Here is a 16,914-nt window from a genome sequence, read left to right as displayed (position 1 = left end):
GTGTAGTTGGTAGAGTGCGTAGAGGCTCTACCGCTGTGTGCAAGGCGGTAGCCGTAAACATACAGACCCTAGACAGCAAGCCAATGCCACTAGAGCTAACATAACTGCAGACAGTTTGAGTTCGGGAAGGAACATCAGGGTTTTCGGGGAACTGGAAAATAATGGGAAGGGGTACCAACGACTCTTTCAACACCGCAAGCCCTTTTTGTCCCCAAACCCCTGTATCTTCTCCTTCGTTGCCGGTAGCCTAGCCGATACAAGCTAACTAGGATATCTGGTTAGCTCACGACTCACCTGCGGTTGTCGTGCTCACACAGGGAGTGAAAATGGTAAGTAAATGCCTTGTGACGGTCCCCTCTCGTTGTGCAAGTTTTGATTGTTTTATTAGTACCAGCATCGGCGCTGGTTAATGCATTGCTTATGGAGAGTGGCTCCATGCATCTCCGTGGATCTGTCATTGTAGCTGCTAACTTGGGTTTGCAACTTAACTAGCTAGCTTGGGGGGCTGAACTGGGGCGCTAGCTAATTTGTTGTCACTGTGCTGGGTTATGTGTTAGCTGGGGCTAGCTTGCAATGTTATCGATGTGTGTAGTTTTGAGCAAATTGAGAATTCAACCCATCTGTTAAGTTGATGAGCAATCTTCCACAAATGTAGGATAAATCCCTGTTGCATAACACCAGAATGTATGGGCTAATATGTTTGCATTTTATCCATGGCGGACTCAACCATCGCTTTATGGCTGGATGACAAACTAGCCCAGCTAGCCTTGAAGCCTAAAAGGTAGTTTCCAGCGTTAGCTGGACGGTCGAGACTTGATTAATATCCGATGCGCAATGGTCACGAAAAAGTGATGTGCTACGATGGCTTCGTATTTTTCAACCATTTGCACGCCTGCCGAGGAAGCTTTTGATTACCCATTAATTGCACGTTGCTATATTTATGCACGGGACATATCCGGGTCTGCAAAAAACACTAGTAGGCTAGAGCTACTGTACATGCAAACTAACCTATGTGAGGTTGTATCAACCTGGTGGTTTATGTTATGTTTGTTTTATTTTAGATACGACTAATGTGATGCCTTCCCCATCTAATCATCTATGCCCCTTAAACGAGGTTAAACATACATGTCCAAGGCCTTGGTCGGTTAAGACACCCTGTCCTGCAAACAAGATATGATTAATGTCAGTCGCAATGAAGAAGATACTCAAACCAACCAAAATCATCTACGTACGATAACTACCATTTCGGAGGCGTGGTTATAAAATGACAAGTTGTGCGTACATGTAGCTGCCAGTTTGAAGTGATGAGGATGTCAGCAAATGTTTACATCATTTCACCTTGGCGCAGATCTCTTTCTATAGTGATAACAGTGGTCTGTAGTACGATGTTACATCGCGCGATGAACGTGGAATCTACTGGGCAGTGAAGTTGGATTGTCCATCGTGGAAATGAGACGACCGTGCAGGAAGGGCATATTGTGTGCATGCCACTCACTAGTACAAGTAAGGAAATGCGTCTTCGTGTGTATGTATAATTATCGAGATCACATTACAACAAAATTACTCGACAGCAAAACAACTCCAACTTTTAACTGCAGTTTTTTTGTCATAGGTAACATAGGTAAATGGGACTAGTTTTTGTCCTGTAGTCGGTGTCATGATTGAAGTTTTTTGCATGCCTTGGTTAATGCTGCTATGGTGATGGCATGGAGTCTTTCCTGTTCTTAGAATAAAAGAGTTGGTGAGCTGAGCTGCTCGACCTGTTGCGGTGACACAGTGTGTACACTGTGCATCCAGAATGGCATTGGACCAAGTGCCAAATGCCAAGGCCTAACGTGTTGGTTATGCAGCTGCGTTTGTTTACAGTTTACCGTTCTACATTTTCAGCTCAGCCTAGCCAAAAGACTAGGAGTAGAAACCAGCTTTACTTCTTAGTTTTTCATTATCTAATTGGTGGAATGGAATCAAATAATTAAAATGCAATAATCATAACACTGCACGTTATTGCTTTCTGCAGTCTTAAAGAATTTGGCTTTGCCTCACAATGTGTTTTAAAAATTGCATCTTTGCAAATGATATATGATGATCCCATGGGCGAATGTATTCAACACTTTCACATTCTGGTTCGTTCCTCAGTTGGCATTCCATCAGTGTGTTTGTGCCAGTAGCTGCCGTTTACCACTGCAGCCTTACTCGAATTACAGAAAAGTCCAGAACAGTCAGCAGGTTACAATCCTACCATCTGTGAGGCCCCAGTTGATATGTTTGTCATTGTACAGTGAACGTAATTGGTCATTGTACGATTCCTTTCAAAGGTGTTTTGTTCCTTTTCACCCATTGTAACAAAATGCTCAGGGGGTTCAAACGAGTGCGCTTCAGTGCTGGCTGAGGATCGGTTCAGGATCAATATTGGTGAAATACATCTTTATTATTGATGTAGTAGTGTGGTGTCAGATATCAAAACAAAGTGTCATCATGGTGCTACCCTGCACGTTTCAGGTTCACATTCTGGTAAGATTTCAGATTGTGGCCTGTGTAATCGCGGTCATCCTCCTGCTACTCAGGGGTTGAACTTGGGCTCTCACAGCAAACTCCGGGCGTAGGAGGCAAACGTCCTAACCAGTGTGCTAAACAGTCGGGCCGTGAGCTCAGTCGCCAACACATCTGTGTGATGGAGTGGCCATCACCAGGGTTGTGGCAGCACTCTGACTGTAACGGCAAAGAGCCAGGTGGTCAGAGCCCCAGTTTGCACCCCAGAAGGTCCGGGATTGAGTCCTGGCGGGGCAACTCTACTCCCCTTCGCTTTGAATAGTGTCAAACGTGGGATGACCAGCCGTGAGGTCAATGGAGGCGCACCCAGCTATGTTAGCCACATGAGGGACCCCAAGATGGATAGCCCTAGTGCGAGGGACCCCAGCATGGATTGTGTGGCATCCTGGAATGGGAGAAGGGTGGTGGTTGGAAGCATATGGGTCTTCTTCCCAAAGGGGAAGGCAGTGTGATGGAGTGGCCATCACTAGGGTTGTGGGGGAGCGCTGTGACTGTCACACCAATGAGCCTGGCTCTTTAGTGTAGTGGTCAGATTCCCATTTTGGCAACACCAGGAGGTCTGGGTTTGTCTCCCGGCGGGGCATCTCTACTCCCCTTTGCTACAATCTGTAGGAGGCTTTGAGAGGGAGGTTTACTTTTTTTGGGGCTCTCTGTGCTTGGAATTGATAGCATAGTTAGAGGATGGAAGAAACAAGTTGGTAATACATGGGGGTTGCAAAATGCCCCAAGTTGGACTCAAACTTGGGTCCTCATGGGCATGCAAGACCCTTTTGTTGTTGGGTGCTTTAGCGCACTGTGCCACAGCACCCCCAGAGATGGAGGTGGACCGACTTCTAGTTTGCATCTTTTAGATTCGTCTCGTTTTGTGTGTGTGTTTCCAGGTGTATTTGTTAAATCCTCTGGAGAATCTGAAGAGCTACATCAGCAGTCGTCCTCCGCTGGTTATTTTTATGGTCAGTGTCAGCGCTGTGGCCATCACCTTCCTCACAATAGGCTACTTCTTCAAAATCAAAGAGATCAAATCGCCGGAGATGACTGAGGTAAGGGACCTTATGGATCGCAAATGGAGTAGTTAATGCGAGGTGAAAGGTCTTCTTTAGTCACAAACTTTATTTTCCACAACGGAACAATTGTATTTGCAGCACTACCTTGATTTGGTGCCTCGGCCTTAGTACCATACATGAGACACAGACAAACATATCACACAGCAACAGGAAGAATGGAAAATAAAATAAAAAGAGAGAGATGTCTTACGTAAGGATGACCCTGAACTGACACGAAGCCATATCAGAACTGTACAGGGCAGTGTCAATTATTAAAACATGACTGGGATAAGCCGTCGCAAATTAAAGATACTTGGCTTAGAGATGACTCAGTCGTCTCAAAACCATACGGTAAGGTTTATTAAAATGTTAAGTTTCAAATATAAGCTTGTATGATGAGGTCATCTTTCTAATCTCTCATTTTGATAATTGTGGTTCGTGGCGGCCAGCCAGATGATAATAATAGTAACACTGATCTCTCCCTGCAGGATTGGAACACCTTTCTCCTCCGCTTTAACGAGCTCGACTTCTGCATCTCAGAGAATGAGACACTGAAGCATGGCCTAAACGAATCCATCACACCGGAGAGCACCGTCCCCAGCGGCGGGGGAGGCCAGGCGGGCCGTTCCAGTACCCAGCCGCCCATCGCGCTGGAGGACCCGGGGCCCATCAACATCTCTGTGCCCATCACGCTCACCCTGGACCCCCAGAGGCCGTTCGGGGGCTACTCGCGCAACATCACCCACCTGTACGCCACCATACTGGGCCAGCAGGTCGGCCTCGGAGGTACGTCGGTGTCACTGGGCAGTGGAGGTCAAGGTTGCCACCCTAGACCTTTCACAAATTTGGGTCTTTTTTTGTTTGCTTGTGTATAAGAGTGAGTGCGTCTTAATATGCGACCTTGCCTCCTCCACTTGCCTCCTCCACTTGCTTCTCGTCATGATAAACAGTATTATATTTCAATATCTTGCAAAAGCTCAATTGTAGAGTCTTTTTCTCATTTGCAATTGGGATGGTGAATGAAAAACAGTCCCTCAAAAGTTGTTGTGGCTAGGCTGACAACTGAGAAACTTTATCGTTTTCTCCACGGAGGAGGGGACAGGAGGCGGGACGAGGAGACAAGCGCAAGTGGAGGAGGCAAGGTCGCATATTAATACACTCTCAGTGTGTCTGTAGTGATGTGTTTTTGCCTGTTGGTCATATGATGCACACTATTTGGCATCACCTCATCTGTAATCGAATGTTCATAGGTAGTCTAATTTGCATACTCATATTTTAATTGCTATTTAAAGTTGGCCATTCCGGTTTGTAAGAGTCTTTCTGCAAGGTTTCCATCTGTTTAGATAGGCAAACGTATTGTGTATTATTGATTGTTGATCATTTCATCTTCATTTCTTTTTTGCCTTTGAATGTAAATCATGTGCCTTTCATGTGCTCTCTGAAGTAAATATTATTCAGTGTCTCGGATACTCGTGTATACAGTATAATAATTGTCAACGTGTTGTCCAGTGGAAAATACCACAAGGGGAGCTTTCATGTGTGCTTCCCACGTCAGCGTTTGGTATTCACCATACTGTAATTCCCAGAGCACATGAATGCGCCCTCATCACTAAACTAGACCAATGTTAGATTGTAAAAACCTCTTTCTGCACTTTGTCTTGTCTTGTGTTCTTAGGGAGGGAAGCTCACGAGGAGATGAACATCACGTTCACCCTGCCGGCCTCCTGGAACTCTGATGACTGTGTCTTGCACGGCCACTGCGAACAGGTGGTGTTTAGCACGTGCATGACCATCACTGCGGCCAGCAATGTCTTTCCCGTCACAGTGTGAGTTTTGCCGGTCTACAAACAAACAATCCCCGCAGGGCAGCTTGTCCCGTCGCTGAATTAGTTGGATATCAGAAAATGCTGAAATAGTCTGAAACAGTTTATGGATATAATGGGATGGGGGTGGGGAGGTCAAGGACTAAGGTGTTTGTGTGTGCGTGCGTGCGCTTGAGTTTGGGGGTAGTAGATCTGTGCGAGTTACGATGTACAAACAAACATCCCACTAACAGATTGTCCCATCCCATCACTGAAGTCAGATATCAAAAAAATGCTGGAATAGTCGATGTCCAGAAATTCTGGGATGGGGGTGGGGGGTTTTCAAGGAGTAAGGCATGGGGGTGGGAGGGCAGATGAATGGAGATATTAAACAGTTAACAATCTACAGCAGTCAGTTAACAACCTTTCCACCTTGGGGACCACTTGAAATGTTTGCGAATGCTCGGTGCGCACCTTTTTATTTTGATTATTAGAAGAAGATTTTAAGGCCCACTTGGAATACTTTCAAGACCGACCAGTGGGTCCCGGCCCACAGTTTTGAGAATCACTGGTCTACAAAACAAATGCAGGCAGGTATCTTGTTCCGTCGCTTAAGTCAGATATATATATAAAAAAAATGCTTAAGTTTATAGTTGATGGGTATTCTGGGATAAGGGTGGGGTGGCCAAGTAGTCATGGATACAGAAAAGGAGTGGGGGTGTAGATTGGATGAGTCAGACTGATTTCTTGCAGTGTGTGACTGATAAATGCAGAGCAGAATGTGACTGAAAGTGTGTGTGTCTGTGTCTGTGTCTGTGTCTGTGTCTGTGTCTGTGCCTGTGCCTGTGTCTGTGTGTCTGTGTGTGTGTCTCTCTGTGTCTGTGTGTGTGTGTGTCTGTGTGTGTGTCTGTGTTCGACTGACCTTGCAGTCAGCCGCCCCACTGTGTCCCTGAGACGTACACCAACGCCACGTCATGGTACAAGATTTTCACGACGGCCCGAGACTCGGACACCAAGTACACACAGGACTACAACCCCTTCTGGTGTTACAAAGGAGCCATTGGGAAGGTGTACCACGCTCTGAACCCCAAGCTTACCGTCATCGTACCAGATGTGAGTTAATCCTGTTGTTTTCTGCAACTCGCGTAATGCTTTATCGTTGATGTACTGATGGTGTCTGAAAGTAAGCAAAAGCACACAAACATAAACCATATCAAATTGTTTTCTGATAGACATTTTGGCTTCATCACCTTCAGACTGGCAATGCACTGTGCATGTAACAGTTTTTTTCTGCACCATGACGAAATAATATGGAAAAACATTAAATATTTTAATAAGTAATAAGTAATATATTACTTGCATGAATTTTGTTTAAGTATCTAATAGCTAATAGTGTAAATTATTTGCAATCCGCTTGTCGTGCCAGTCCCCCTTTTTAGTCTGTCGTTGTTTCCATCACCAGGGTATGCATTTATACTCATGGGCCTTACTTGGAACTTAGCAGCGTTCAGTCCAGGTGGCACACTGTGTGGTTTCCTGGTTGTGTGTGTGTGTCTGTCTGTCTGAGCTTGAGGCCTACACCAATGGCCATGGGAACACTGTTAATTGCACAATGCCGTTCCCTGCTGTCTTCATACTTGGCTTGTTGTCTGAAGTCTAAATTTGGGTTGTCCTTCCTCTCCTCCGCCATGACCAGTTCTCTTTTTTGTGTGTTTTTTTCTCTCCTTCTCTGTCTTCTGCATCAGCAGAGCATGGTAGAGTAATGCAGTAATGTACAGTGTGCTCTCAATGCATCACCGGCACTAGAAATGCAATGGGCCATAGAGAAGAGGATCTGCTGTAGCGTTTGTACTAGTCTAGCTGGATGCACTTCAACGAAAGACAATGACATTATGTTGTCATTCATTAATGTGTTTGGGTTTGGCCTGTTTTGTTCCATGAATATTCTGGTGTTCAATTGTAAGGGTGTGGTGCTTTCCCTTAGACAGTGGAGAAACATCCAGATTCAGTAGTCCTTTAATGAAGAACAGACATGGTGAAAGCAGCCAGAAGACTGTACACACACACACTCACACACTCGCGCTCACACCCGCACACACACATGCAGGCATGCACAGACAGACACACATACACACTTTCAGCCCTGTAATTCAACCCAAAAATCAACAGTGCTGGATGTGACAATGGGTGCATAGGTTTTACAAAAAAAGTACTAATGCCTAAGTAAACTGTTTTAATTATCTAGAGCTTTGTGTTCAACATGCAACATCTGACAGTAAGTTCGAGGCTGTCTAGGGCATCAGGATTTCCATCTGCTTGGTCAGATATTTAGATGTATGGAGAGTGCCTACATGCCTGCTGCATCCTAATTGTAGTGCTGTACCTTTTGTGGTTCTTTTGTGGTGATTATATTCTCTTGCGGTGTCATTGTTGCAAGTGTGCAACATTCTGTGCAACAAAAGTGCAACATGCGCAACATGTATTAATTGTGCGGCTATTACCATATTGGTCGGAATATAAGATGACGAATTTCAACATCCGTTTAGTATTAAGCAAATGGGACGCTTTACTAACGTATAATATGAACAATCCTAGACTTTACTCTGTTTGACTGCAAATTTTGTCCCTGTATTCATATTTGTTACAACATTGACAACTGTTTCGTGGAGAACAGAAATGGTGGCACAATGATGATGCACTGATTTGCATGTTTTGGGGGGGGGGGTGTTTGGCCAGGTTTTACTTGAATTATTTTGGTGTATTGTTCCAAATGGCCTTGATGCATTTTCAGATGAGCTTGTTGAAGCTGGCGTACCAATGGCACATGGAGCACTGCCATTTATTTTATTGTCACAACGTGTGTGCTAAAAAGCATTAAAGTATTAAAGGGAAAACCTTTCTTGTCATTGACATACCCTCTGCAGACTGTGTGTCCTCCGTGTATTTTGGCTTAATTGGGCAAGTGAATCTTGATGGACTCTAGACGGGTATATTTTGCTCCAATGCAGAGTTAACGAATGGAGTCAATAGAGGATGCAGGGTTTGTTTTAATGACCGCGATGGGCTCTGCTAACCATGTAATTTAATCATTTCCCCTCTTCTGCAGGACGACCGGTCCCTGATCAACCTCCACTTAATGCACACCAGTTACTTCCTCTTTGTGATGGTCATCACAATGTTCTGCTATGCCGTCATCAAAGGCCGGCCTGGGAAAGTAAGACAGAACAACAACAACAACTCAGACTACTGCCCTGAGAAGGTACGAGATGTTTAACTGTGTGTTTTTAGATTATTATTGGGTAATGCTTAACTTTACAGTACAGTAATTACTGTGTACTTTCTGCGTAACAACAGGGTAACAGAGAGAAGTTAGATGGTATCTAACAGCTAGAAAGGGGGTAATTACAAAGTAAATACCACGTTATACGCATATCTGAAGAATTAATATGAAACTATTGCGTATTTTCTAACCATCTAATAATCCAACTTCTGCTACCCTGTTGTTACCCAACTAATGTTATTCACTTTGTAATTACCCCCCTTTTTAACAATTTCTGGGTAACAACAGGGTAACAGAGAAAAGTTACATGGTATTTACCATGTAACTTCTCTCCGTTACCCTGTTTTCACCCAGAAAGTTCCCAGTAATTACGTTATGGTAATTGTATGTATGATAAATGTACTGTAAAGTAAAGCGTTACCTATTATTACTTGTGTGACAAAATGCTATGGTGTCTGCTTTGTCATTGTTGTTTGGGCAAAGAGTTTTTGTAGCAGGCATCACATGCCTTGGTTTAACTGTGTTTAGAAAGTATTGAGTGTTCCACGGAGGCATGAAAGAAATGATTTATTTAAAACTGATATAAAAATAAAACTGATATAAGAAGAATAACAATATATGTTCAGTAACTTTACTCCTGTGCATGCTTAGATGATTCACCAAGGTAACTGCTCAAACAATAGCCACATGTCTCAGCCCAGGGCAGCCCAGAAAGTTTGCAACCCAGGACCTCAACCATTCTTCAAAAGTGAGAGGTTTTTAATGCCATCCATCTCTTACTTTCTTCACTATCATACAATTTTAATGCTGTTCAAATTTCTAATTACTTCATTTAACACTTAAGAGTTATGTCTTCTTTGGGTGGATGTCTATATTAAAGCGATGGTTCGGAGTAGAATCGCCCTAATGCCATTTGAACCGTGACACCCATCCACCTTTACACCCGAAGTGTTTTCTGCCGCAGACTTACATCAACAGAGTTGCCGTGTTATTCGATGTTTATTCCGGTTAGCTTGACTCAAGCGCATATGGATACTGGGCACCGTCTCCAAACTTTCCCCACAAAAATAACATGTCATTACACCAAACTTCTGCAGTAGCACAAATATGGTCTGTACTCACGAAACGAAGCATTTGGAAGTTTGGAAATAGTCCAGGAGTTTAGTATTATCAACACAAGCTGAATAGCTTCTCTGCTGCTGAAGCTGTGCCAACGTTACTTCCGTCATATGAGACAAGCCCGTAAAAGTCTTCAACAAACTTCCAGACGAGAGTGTTAAAAAAGTTTTCATTGAATTGTGATTAAGGCTTATATTTTCAAGGCAATACTTAAAAGATATTTCAAATCTTACCTACTATCAATTAGACAAGGATTTTCGTTATCAATACTGATGCTGAATTCACTTTTCATTGTGCATATTATGAGCTTCGTTTAGGACTCTTACATGCTTGTCTTAGATGACGGAAGTAACGTTGGCGCAGCTTTAGCAGCAGAGAAGCTATTCGGCTTGTGTTGATAATAATAAACTCCTGGACTATTTCCAAACTTCCAAATGCTTCGTTTCGTGAGTACAGACCATATTTGTGCTACTGCAGAAGTTTGGTGTCATGACATGTTATTTTTGTGGGGAAAGTTTGGAGACGGTGCCCAGTATCCATATGCGCTTGAGTCAAGCTAACCGGAATAAACATCGAATAACACGGCAACTCTGTTGATGTAAGCCTGCGGCAGAAAACACTTCGGGTGTAAAGGTGGATGGGTGTCACGGTTCAAATGGCATTAGGGTGATTCTACTCCGAACCATCGCTTTAAGGTTAATTTTTTTTTAAGTCTTACTTGTCACTTTTCCTACGCTGTTTACTGTGCACAGGTGAAGTAAGGCTGTGACACAAGTGACATTTTTCACTCTCCAATATTGTTCCTGTGTTGGTTGACTTACTGCTACTGCCTGCTTCTGAAGTTAACTTGCTCGCTACTTAATTCGACAGCTGTGCCAAAATTTACTGTAAAGGTTTTGAAATCCACCATTGTATGATGAGGCATTGTTTGATTTCACGTGGCACTACAGGGACAATTGTAAGTGTACCATAAAAGTGTCAAAGTTCAGATATTGGACCCATTGAAGATTTCCTCAAAGATAAGCTCTCCATTGTGTTGTGTAGTAAAGCCTAGAGTGCATTGGTAGCACCTTTTTATCAAAAGTGATTTTTCCAAATGTCATTGGATAGTATGATGCTGTCGTAAATAATGTCTTTGTCCGATTAGATGAGTAACAGGTGCTAACAAGAGCAATCAGAAATGGCAACCTAGCCCACTGTCCGATGCTAGATGCACATGACTATGTGCATTTGGCGCTACATTGAGGCGATTCAAAACACTTTGGTCGGACACACAAACAGACAGCCAAATGCTGGTAGCATTAGAAGGAAATGCAGAAGCCAATCAACCATGTCGATTTAAATTTAAATTTCAAGCTTTTCAGAAGTTTGGAGAAGTTCCTAGATTGTCCAGCCGTAAAAAGGCAGGCTTATTTGTAAAATGAGGTGGGTGAGATGGTTGCCAAATGCACCAACAAAATTTGCCGTGCTGGCAACATTAGTGATGTTAGATAAAGGTCTCCGTGTGTTCAGTGAAATGTTGGGATATTCAGAATGAAATGTTTGCTTCCCATAGCACGTTACATAGCATAGAACTGTTTAATCTCACCAATACCCACAAAGAGCACATGGACAGGTCAAAAAGCACATAGCCAGGTCTTCTAAACCACATTTCACATTACGGTGACTAGCTGAATAACTAGACTGAGTAAAGATTTTAAGTACTGTATGTGAGTGACTTGGTGTAGATGTGCGTTTTGCTGTGACATACCTGACCAGGTGATGTTTTGTCATCTAATAGATGAGATATCGATTGTATTGAATAGAGTAAGAATAGCCTAGTAAACTAGGCTAACTTGCCTAGCGACCAAAATATTTGGTGAATTGGTCTAGCCCTGGTTCTTGTAAGCTTGCCACAACAGACACCAGCCCCGGCCCACCGATCTCATCACTGGGTCTTTCCCAGCTTTGGTAGGACAGTGGAGACGACAGAAAGGCTACAGCTAACGAAAAGCATTCATTTGATTGGCACTGGTCACAGTGTTGTCCAAGGCAGTGTGAACCATAAGACAATGGTTTAAGCCCACCCCCAGCCCTCATCTATCTGAATCAAGTGATTCCAGGCTAATATTTTTATGTTTTAGTCTGACTGGTCAGGCTTGAGGAAGATTGCAAATATTGACATGCAGTACTTGGCTCCATAATTACAAATGTAAGCGCGTTCTTCTTACTAGCTATTACTGAGGCAGGGAACTTGTGCCAAAGCAGTCATTTCTATTTCCAACTTGGGTGTAATTTCACTTGTTTCCATCTGACCTATTCACTATCTTTTTTCTTTGTCATATAAGTATGTCTTGTTCCGTTAAATGCATATATCAGTATTGGTGTCAGACTTTTATCAAAGAAGATTTGTATTCTCATGAATCTTTTTCCTCCCCTGCTTAGGTGGCCTTGTCGGAGGGATAATATCGGCGCCGAAACAGAAGCATATCTGGTGAGAAAAGAAGGGGAAGAAAACTTGCCTACTGAACCCGTGGGAAGGGTGCAAATCTCTGTGAATGCATTTCTCTGCAATGTTGGGTCCCTCCAACCAAAGACATATAAGTGCCTGTATCTACTGTGTACATATTTGTAGAACTCTTATTCAGTACAGAAGCAGTTTGTCTGAGCCCCTACCTAACAACTCCCCCACCCAACCACCATCATCCCCAACACACACACACACACACACACACACACACACACACACACACACACACACACACACACACACACACACACACACACACACACACACACACACACATACACACTCCCTTGTGCCATCCACATTCACCTCTGAGAGGAGAGGAGATCAGCAAAGGACTCTGGACTGTAATGCTTCATAGTGATCTAATAAACTTCTGTCACATTATTTAATCATCTGACAACCTTCTGTGCCGAAAAAGCAGAGGTTTGCCCACCTACCTTGTTGTTTTCCAACCAAGTTCATCATTACTTGAGGGTGACTGACTGATGTCTGAAAGGTTTTTTGTTTGCCTTTTTCCCTTGGCATTTGTGTCTTTTGTTAATACTTGTTTCTTTACTCCATGTCACTTCCCGACTGAGTGTGGTCATGGTTTGACATTGCGGTGCAAAGTTTGTTTTGATTTTATCAGAACCGCATGGATGGGAACCTGCTTGGGCTTTCATTGGGATTTTTGCCTCAAATTGTAGAGATTGACCATTGGGTGGCGTTATACCTCAGTCATTCATAACCTTACCTTTCCAGTTGTAAATCTTTACTTGCCACCTTATCGAAGAACATGACATGAAGGCAACCACATTTTGCCATGATTTATTTTTCTGTGTCAGCGACCATCCTACGTCTGTGTTGCTCAGAAATTGTCATCGCCTTGCGCAGGAGAACGTGGCATTATGGGTTTTGTGTTAGTGGAACTCAAGACAAAGCTATTGGCATATCCTGATCTACCCAAGGTTGTGGTTTTGTTTTTTGTTTTGAAAATTGAAAAGCACTTTAAGTGTATGAGTGTATTTTAACGCATATTGTGTTGGGTTTTACAGACTCACTGCTCATTGAACTCTGTATGACTTGGCCTTTTGTTATCAGCATATTATTCAATGTTTCTCTCACTGTCGATAGTTGGTCATGCATATGGTGCATTTCTATTAGTTTTCCTGAATTCACTGTAGGGTTGAATGTACTAAAGCAAAGCTAATGCAGACAATGCAGCACTTGTCTTTTGAAGATCACCTGGGATTTCCTTTGTATAATATATAATTTACTGTTGACATGCATTTTTTTTATTTTGACAGTCTATCTATCCCTTTAATCTAGTATTCGAAACAGCTCCCGCACCTTTGTCAGAATCTTGTAATTATTTTTTTTGTGGAAGTAGTAGGAAATTAGGTTTGTAAAGCTACTGTCGGAACCCTTCCCTGGAAAAAAATGCTGCCTACACATGCATCATACCCCCTATGGTGCTGTATAGTTATAAATAATTGCCTACCCATTAGTTCTCCCTTGAAACGCAGCTTCTTCTCCAACTCTGATGGTCTTAACTAGTCTTCCCACCAATAGACACAAGATGTAGTATTTAGCACTAACAGAAGAACTGTGCTGTGCAAGTTTGCTGGTTCCGTGTAAATGTTGGCGGAAACCAGGTCCAACACTATTGCACACAATATTGGGGTATGGCCATCGTAAACAAAACGCATTGCACATCAACGCATGAAAAATTGTCTGATCAACAAATGTACTTACGGTAAATTAACTTTCCTTTAATCCTTGATGTCAGTGTGTGTGCGTGTGTGTGTGTGTGTGTAAACTTGATGCACTGGCCCATACTGCAGAATGCCTTAATTCCATTCATTATTGTAAGTACCGTGCCACTCTGCTTCTCTCCTTTGTCCCATCAGTCTGAGTTTTGTTTTTGTTAAAAGTATTGCAGAACAACAATATGATTTGCCTTCTTCACTGCAAGCTCTCACGCTTAGTGCTTCAACTCCTAGCCGTCACCATGTGCATCAATGTATCCCAAATTCCATCAAATTCCTTAGAACGGCATCTATCTGAAAAAAGGAAATTGTACAAATGTGATATGAGTATTTACAATTTAATTATTTGCCCGGCATATAAAATCAAACATATCATTGCGTTGACAGATGTACATCCTACTGGATTCATTGAGTTGCAATGGAGTGAAGCAAAACTGTTGTGCGTAATGTTTTCAGGAGGTTCTTCTTTTCCCATTGCCTTTGCATCTAATGGCGATATGTAATTGCCAGGTGTAACAGGTCACGGGTGCATTTCTTAAAGCCATTGTTGCTAACTATGTTAGCTACTTTGTTGTTTAGAATGCACTTTCCCATTGGCAACCACCCAAGTTGCTAACTGGCTAACAACTACGCTTTTGAGAAACTCACCCCAGTTTTCTTTCTTGTCATTTTTACATGCTTGTCTGAAATCCATTTTTGTGCAACATCCGCATCCAGCCACGTATGTGCCTTTGCACTGGCCACCTCTTGACACCTTTTGTAAATAGTTTCTTCTCTTTCTTTCTGTTTCATAATGTGATGACGACGGTCATTGTGGCAATGACCAAAATATTTCCTTAAAAAAAAGAAACTGCTGTATATGGTTGAACGTGTGAGGGAACCCTTTGATGTTCGTATGTTGCATGTGTTTCACATGAGCATTTTCCTTGTTACTGTTTCTTTAAAAAAAACATGGCAGTTGGGCCAGTACTGGTTTGGATCAAATCTTTTTTTGGTTGTTTTGTTTCACTTTTGCAAACTCAAATAACAGATGTCCAATCCATGGGGATGACTCAAGATTTTCTTTTCCATAACAGCAAGGCTAAAGTGATTAAAATGTTTGATTTTTAGATCATTTCATTTAAAATCTCGTGAAAGTGCACTGAATTTCTTTTGTTAAATATTTGAATGCTTGTAAAGGAGCAATACTAGTATTTAATATGATCTGCCATGTATCCAGTTAACATGTTTTATTCCCCATTTTATAGTTTAATAACTATCAACGGATTGGTAGTGTACCTTCTGGGCATGAAAGTTCACTCGGTGAAGAGCACAGTCTTGCCAAACGGATGACCTTTTAATTAGGTTTTTTTTTTTTAACAACAAGGGAGTTTTGGATTCATGAAATTCATTCAATGCAATTTGATCATCAATGACTGCTTCCATTTTGGTTTATTGAAGGAACACACTCATTTTTGTGATATTAGTTTGCTATGGCCCCATGATTGTGGCTTACACTTTTGACAAACGGGTATAGCCCATTGTCATTGATTTCACTCTGGGGTCACTTGGAAATCACACCAAGGTCCTTGCTATCAGACTAGGTAGGTCTGCCGGCTGGGGTAAAGGGACATTTATTCTCCTCATCTAATTCAGCAACAGACAGCAAGGCAACAACCCCCCTCAAAAAGGTGACGTGTCTGTAACTGGGAAGGAAAGTAGACACTGTCTTGTCTCTAGGGATTTTGAAGGATCTATACTTTTCTCCCTCTTGTTTGACAAAGATCCTTGTTGGATCCATGCATTGCAGATTAAGTTGTGTTTTGGCTTTTGGGATTGTCCATGGCGCTCTTTTCTCCTTGATCTTGATTCTTGACCCAAAGAGATGGATTCACCTGCTTGGGAGACAAGACAGAGGAATCCTAACATGACCTTTATCCTTCTGACCACATCTAGCTTTCTACTTTGGACTGAGATTTTGATGGCTGATTGGTTGATTGTCCCCCGTTGAGTGATTATAAGTATATACTGGTGTATATACTTGAGAGCTACCGTTACTAGTTGATTGTCCCCGTCGAGTGACATAAAGAGTACTGGTAAGCCTTTTGAATAGGCAGCACTCGCCCCCTCCTGGAAGAGAACTCATGTGGTACCACACCTCCCTCACCTGTCTTGTTGCATGACTGTAAATGTTTCAACCGCTGTTCTGTTTGTATGAAGACAATCCCTGTTTCTGTGCTGTTTGTAAAATACTGTAGGCACATGCTTTGCTGAATAAAAAAACAATTATAACAAAAGAGACTTCATCCCTGGACAATGAACATGTGTAGTGTGTTTGTGTGTGTTTGGGACTGTTGTCTCCGACTTCTAACGAACAGTGGCTCCGTGTCCATAATGTGATTTCAAGGGTGGACCACCACCTGTCACATCAACAACACTGGCGGCAAGTGAGTGAGGAGTACGGCTTCAAGTGCTGTTATTTCTGCATTCATCATCACTCGTCTCCACGGTGCTGCGCCCAGTGAAATTCGCCCAAATAGCCGCATTTTATTTTAATAACTTAAAATAGGCGCTTTCTAGAATTCATATATAATTCTGAGTTATTTTTTATGTTATAAAACATTGCCAAAAATGTAAAAAAAAAAAAAGTATCATCAGCACTTTAAACGTAAGCTGGGACCTGATTATTCGCAACTGAATGTGTGTTGTATGTTGACGCTGACATGGTTGTAGTGGGGATGGGATGATGGATGACCTTTAGTCCCTGGCCATCTGCTCATGACTAATTGCATTTCCTCTCAGTAATGAATACTGTGTCTGCTTAAGTGCTCTTACCTGTTCGGGCCAGGCACACTGAACTTCTCTCTGCACTTCTGCATTAAAC

General features: G+C 42.6%; 1 protein-coding gene across 3 annotated transcripts; it reads left to right on the top strand.

Moving 5' to 3' along the window:
* Window positions 1-28: 28 nt before the first annotated feature.
* Window positions 29-16,336, top strand: tmem248 (transmembrane protein 248). Of its 3 annotated transcripts, none has more exons than XM_063204008.1 (8): window positions 29-329; window positions 3,432-3,590; window positions 4,082-4,379; window positions 5,269-5,419; window positions 6,325-6,508; window positions 8,502-8,654; window positions 9,327-9,423; window positions 12,219-16,336. In XM_063204008.1, the coding sequence occupies exons 1-8, from the start codon at window positions 327-329 to the stop codon at window positions 12,269-12,271; spliced, it is 1,098 nt and encodes a 365-aa protein (XP_063060078.1). In that variant the 5' UTR covers window positions 29-326; the 3' UTR covers window positions 12,272-16,336. The 3 variants fall into 3 exon arrangements, with proteins under 3 accessions (XP_063060078.1, XP_063060079.1, XP_063060077.1); XM_063204007.1 differs by lacking the exon at window positions 29-329 and adding an exon at window positions 1,002-1,503; XM_063204009.1 differs by lacking the exons at window positions 29-329; window positions 9,327-9,423 and adding an exon at window positions 597-1,503.
* Window positions 16,337-16,914: the final 578 nt, after the last annotated feature.

The sequence above is a fragment of the Engraulis encrasicolus genome, chromosome 7 (assembly GCF_034702125.1).
Source record: "Engraulis encrasicolus isolate BLACKSEA-1 chromosome 7, IST_EnEncr_1.0, whole genome shotgun sequence".
NCBI classification, from domain to species: Eukaryota; Metazoa; Chordata; class Actinopteri; order Clupeiformes; family Engraulidae; genus Engraulis; species Engraulis encrasicolus.
The sequence above is the reverse complement of the archived record's forward strand: the minus strand, read 5'-3'. Positions and strand labels throughout refer to the sequence as shown.